This window comes from Eschrichtius robustus, chromosome 8 (genome assembly GCF_028021215.1).
Source record: "Eschrichtius robustus isolate mEscRob2 chromosome 8, mEscRob2.pri, whole genome shotgun sequence".
Lineage (NCBI taxonomy): Eukaryota > Metazoa > Chordata > Mammalia > Artiodactyla > Eschrichtiidae > Eschrichtius > Eschrichtius robustus.
The window spans coordinates 118,226,204-118,229,263 of record NC_090831.1 but is presented as its reverse complement, the minus strand read 5'-3'; the positions used below and the strand labels follow the sequence as shown (position 1 = coordinate 118,229,263).

General features: G+C 46.5%; 1 gene segment (V, D, J or C); it reads left to right on the top strand.

The window, feature by feature from the left end:
* Positions 1 to 555: 555 nt before the first annotated feature.
* LOC137768355 (T cell receptor beta variable 30-like) lies at positions 556 to 1,547 on the top strand. The segment is given in 3 exon segments: positions 556 to 597; positions 1,118 to 1,190; positions 1,243 to 1,547. Coding segments are annotated over 3 exon segments (420 nt in total).
* The last annotated feature ends 1,513 nt before the right edge of the window (positions 1,548 to 3,060 follow it).

The window sequence follows — 3,060 nt, the reverse complement described above, 5'->3', positions numbered from 1 at the left end:
GTTGATGGAACGCATGTTCGAATCTTTGAAAGTTCACAATTTGAAGGTTCGTATGTAGGGGACTTGTTGTATTACAATCCTTCTCTTCATTTTACAGATGAGAACGTTGAGGATGACAGTTCACTGAGGGTTCCTAAGAAGCAGAGCTGTGATTAGAACCCATATCTATTTGATTCCAAGGCCTCAATTTTCCTCTACCCCATGTTGCACTTAGAGGATAAATTAGATCCAGTGAGGCCGTTAGAGGCTCATGGAGAACAGAGGCCAACTTTGATCAGTTTAGTAGTTGATTCTGCCTGTCTAGGTCTCAAATCCTGTCTGCCGGGGATGAAGAGGATGCAGACCCCTTGATTGGCTGTCAGAGCAGCTTCTTTCCCTCAGAGCTGAGCTTTTTTGCTTTGAATACACTGAAGACCTAAATCTCTGGACCTTGATCTGCTTTTATCTCCTTTTCAGCTACCCAGGTGACATGTCCTATAGCTGGTTTCCAGCTTCAGACAGACTAAAATCCCTTTTCATCATCCTGCCAGATCAGTTTCTCTGATGGTTACAGAGATGGTCAACTGCGGGAGCCAGAGAGTCACCTCTTGTTTACAGGTAAATAATGAGTCATGAAATATATTTACACACCAGGACTTCAGAGGGATTTCAATAAAGATAACTAGTGCAGGGTAAAGCTGGTTCCCAGGGAGGATGGGATGATTCACCACACACTTAAGAAAAGACAAGCCTCATTTCCTCCCCAGTTTGAGGAGATACATGCTCTACTTTGTGATCTCCGAGTGGGAGGAGCCTGGCCATCTCTGGACCCAGAGGAGAAGGTGTCGGCCACACTAGCTGAACTGAAGGCGGGCTGGAGCTATGCCCCGCTGTCTCCTTGCCCTTCTCCTGGGCACTTTCTTAGGTGGGTCCTCCTCTCAAAACCTCACCACAACTCTCTGAATCTGGAGTCTCAGCTATTTGTTTGACTCTCTTTGGTGCATTCCTTCAATGGTCTGGAATGAATATGGGAGTTTAATCTTAGTGGCGGGTGTGCTGCGTCTTGGTTTCCTCAATCCCCAGGAAGGAGTTTGGTCTCCCGTTGCCCATTGACCCTCTGCACCCTTGGTCTTCCCAGTCTATTCCCCTCGATGGCTCCCATATGCCTGAGTCATGGAAGAGTTTGAGCCAGCCCTCTCTCAGGACGGAAGGTGAGCTGGGCTGGGGTTCTTCCCTCTAAATGGCCTTTTATGCTTCCCGCAGGTGTCAGAGCTCAGACCATCCGTCAATGGCCACTTATCAGGGTGCAGCCTGCAGGCAGCCCGCTCTCCCTGGAGTGTACTGTGAAGGGGGCATCAAGCCCCAACCTGTACTGGTACCGGCAGGCGGCAGGAGGGACCCTCCAGCTGCTCTTCTACTCCGTTGGTGTTGGCCAGATAGACTCTGAGGAGCCCCAGAACTTTGAAGCCTCCAGGCCCCAGGATGACCTGTTCATCCTGAGTTCTAAGAAGCTCCTGCTCAGTGACCCTGGCTTCTACCTCTGCGCCTGGAGTCTCACACTGAGCTAGGTAGGGCAGACATCTGTGCAGAAACCCCAGCCTCTCCCAAGTCCTCACCACCTGCTCCAGGAGCCCTCATTCAGGGGCTGGGCAGAGGACGTTTGTCACCGGCTTTCTGACTGTCAGCCGACGTGAGGGCAACTGAATCAAGCCAGATACTCCAAAAGACCTTCCCTACATTCTTAGGGAGAACAAAAGAATTTATGTGTGTAGAACCTGTGAATCGCGTATGCAGAGTCAAGTTCCCGATGGGTGGATGTCTAGTCCTAGGCTATCATACTCCAGCCCTCAAAGTGTGCTATACCTTGCCCAACACCCTATTCTCTCACGTTCCCATGGGTCTACACTGGGGACTGAGGTCGTGCAGATGCTGATGAGAGGGGCAGGATGCACCCGCAGTGATATGTGATGTGATGGAGAACTGGTGAGCAAATATGAGGATGCCAACTAGGGTTATTTAATTAGTTAATTTTCATCACCTGGAAAGTCTCCTGTCCTTGCTCTTTCTGAAGAGACTAGACGTCTTTTGGAGGCTTGGATGAGGCTTTGAGCCAGGGAAGGAGCAAGGTGTTAAATCATAGAGGCTACAAGTGTGGCTTTGTTAGCATCAGAAACGTGCACTTAGGAATGTTGATTATTGTTTCGGGTTCTAGATTTTTTTTAGTCCTGTTCTACTGTGTCTCATCCCTCGCCTTATGGCAAAGAAGGGAGCAGAGAAGCAGATGGTGATGAAAGAGATACAAGAGACAGGATATGTAACGGCAAAACCCTAAAAAAGAGAAATTACTTGGATGGAAATGAAGGAGAGTCAAAGCTTATGAGGATGGCTGGAAAGAGATACCACGGTTACCTTGGCAACTGAGCACCTTCCTCATCCCTCAGCCCCTCATCCCTCCCTCCTCCTCCTCATTCCTAAAAAGATTTTCTTGTCTAATGTCCCTTCTGTTCCACGAGGGGGCACAAGAAGTCTTAAAATACTCTGTTCCTGGCATCATTTCATTTAGGACAATTCAGACATTTGTTTACTTTCAGAATCATTTAATCTGCAGCACAAAATCTGAGACAGAGACACAAAGCGATCAAGACAGTATTGAATAGTGCCCAAGGGTCCTTGTTGCACTTTGAGGTCTACCATGTATTAAGCAGCTATACGTGCTGGACACTCTGAGCCATCACAGGGATTAAAAAGAAAAGTGAAATACACTCAAGACGGTGCTGGGCATGGTCACAACATGGTTTAATCAAGGCACTTGGAGTTTGAGATTCACAGATACACACTACTACATATAAAAAGGATAAACAACAAGGTCCTACTGTATAGCTCAGGGAACTATATTCAATATTCTGTAAATATGAAAAAGGATATGTATATATGTATAACTAATCACTTTGCTGTATACCAGAAATTAACACAACACTGTAAATCAACTATACTTCAATAAAAAGAATAAAAAATAGAAATTGCAGAAAAAAATCAAGGCACTTGGTTTGTTTTTTTATTTTTCCGTGTGTGAAGATTTAA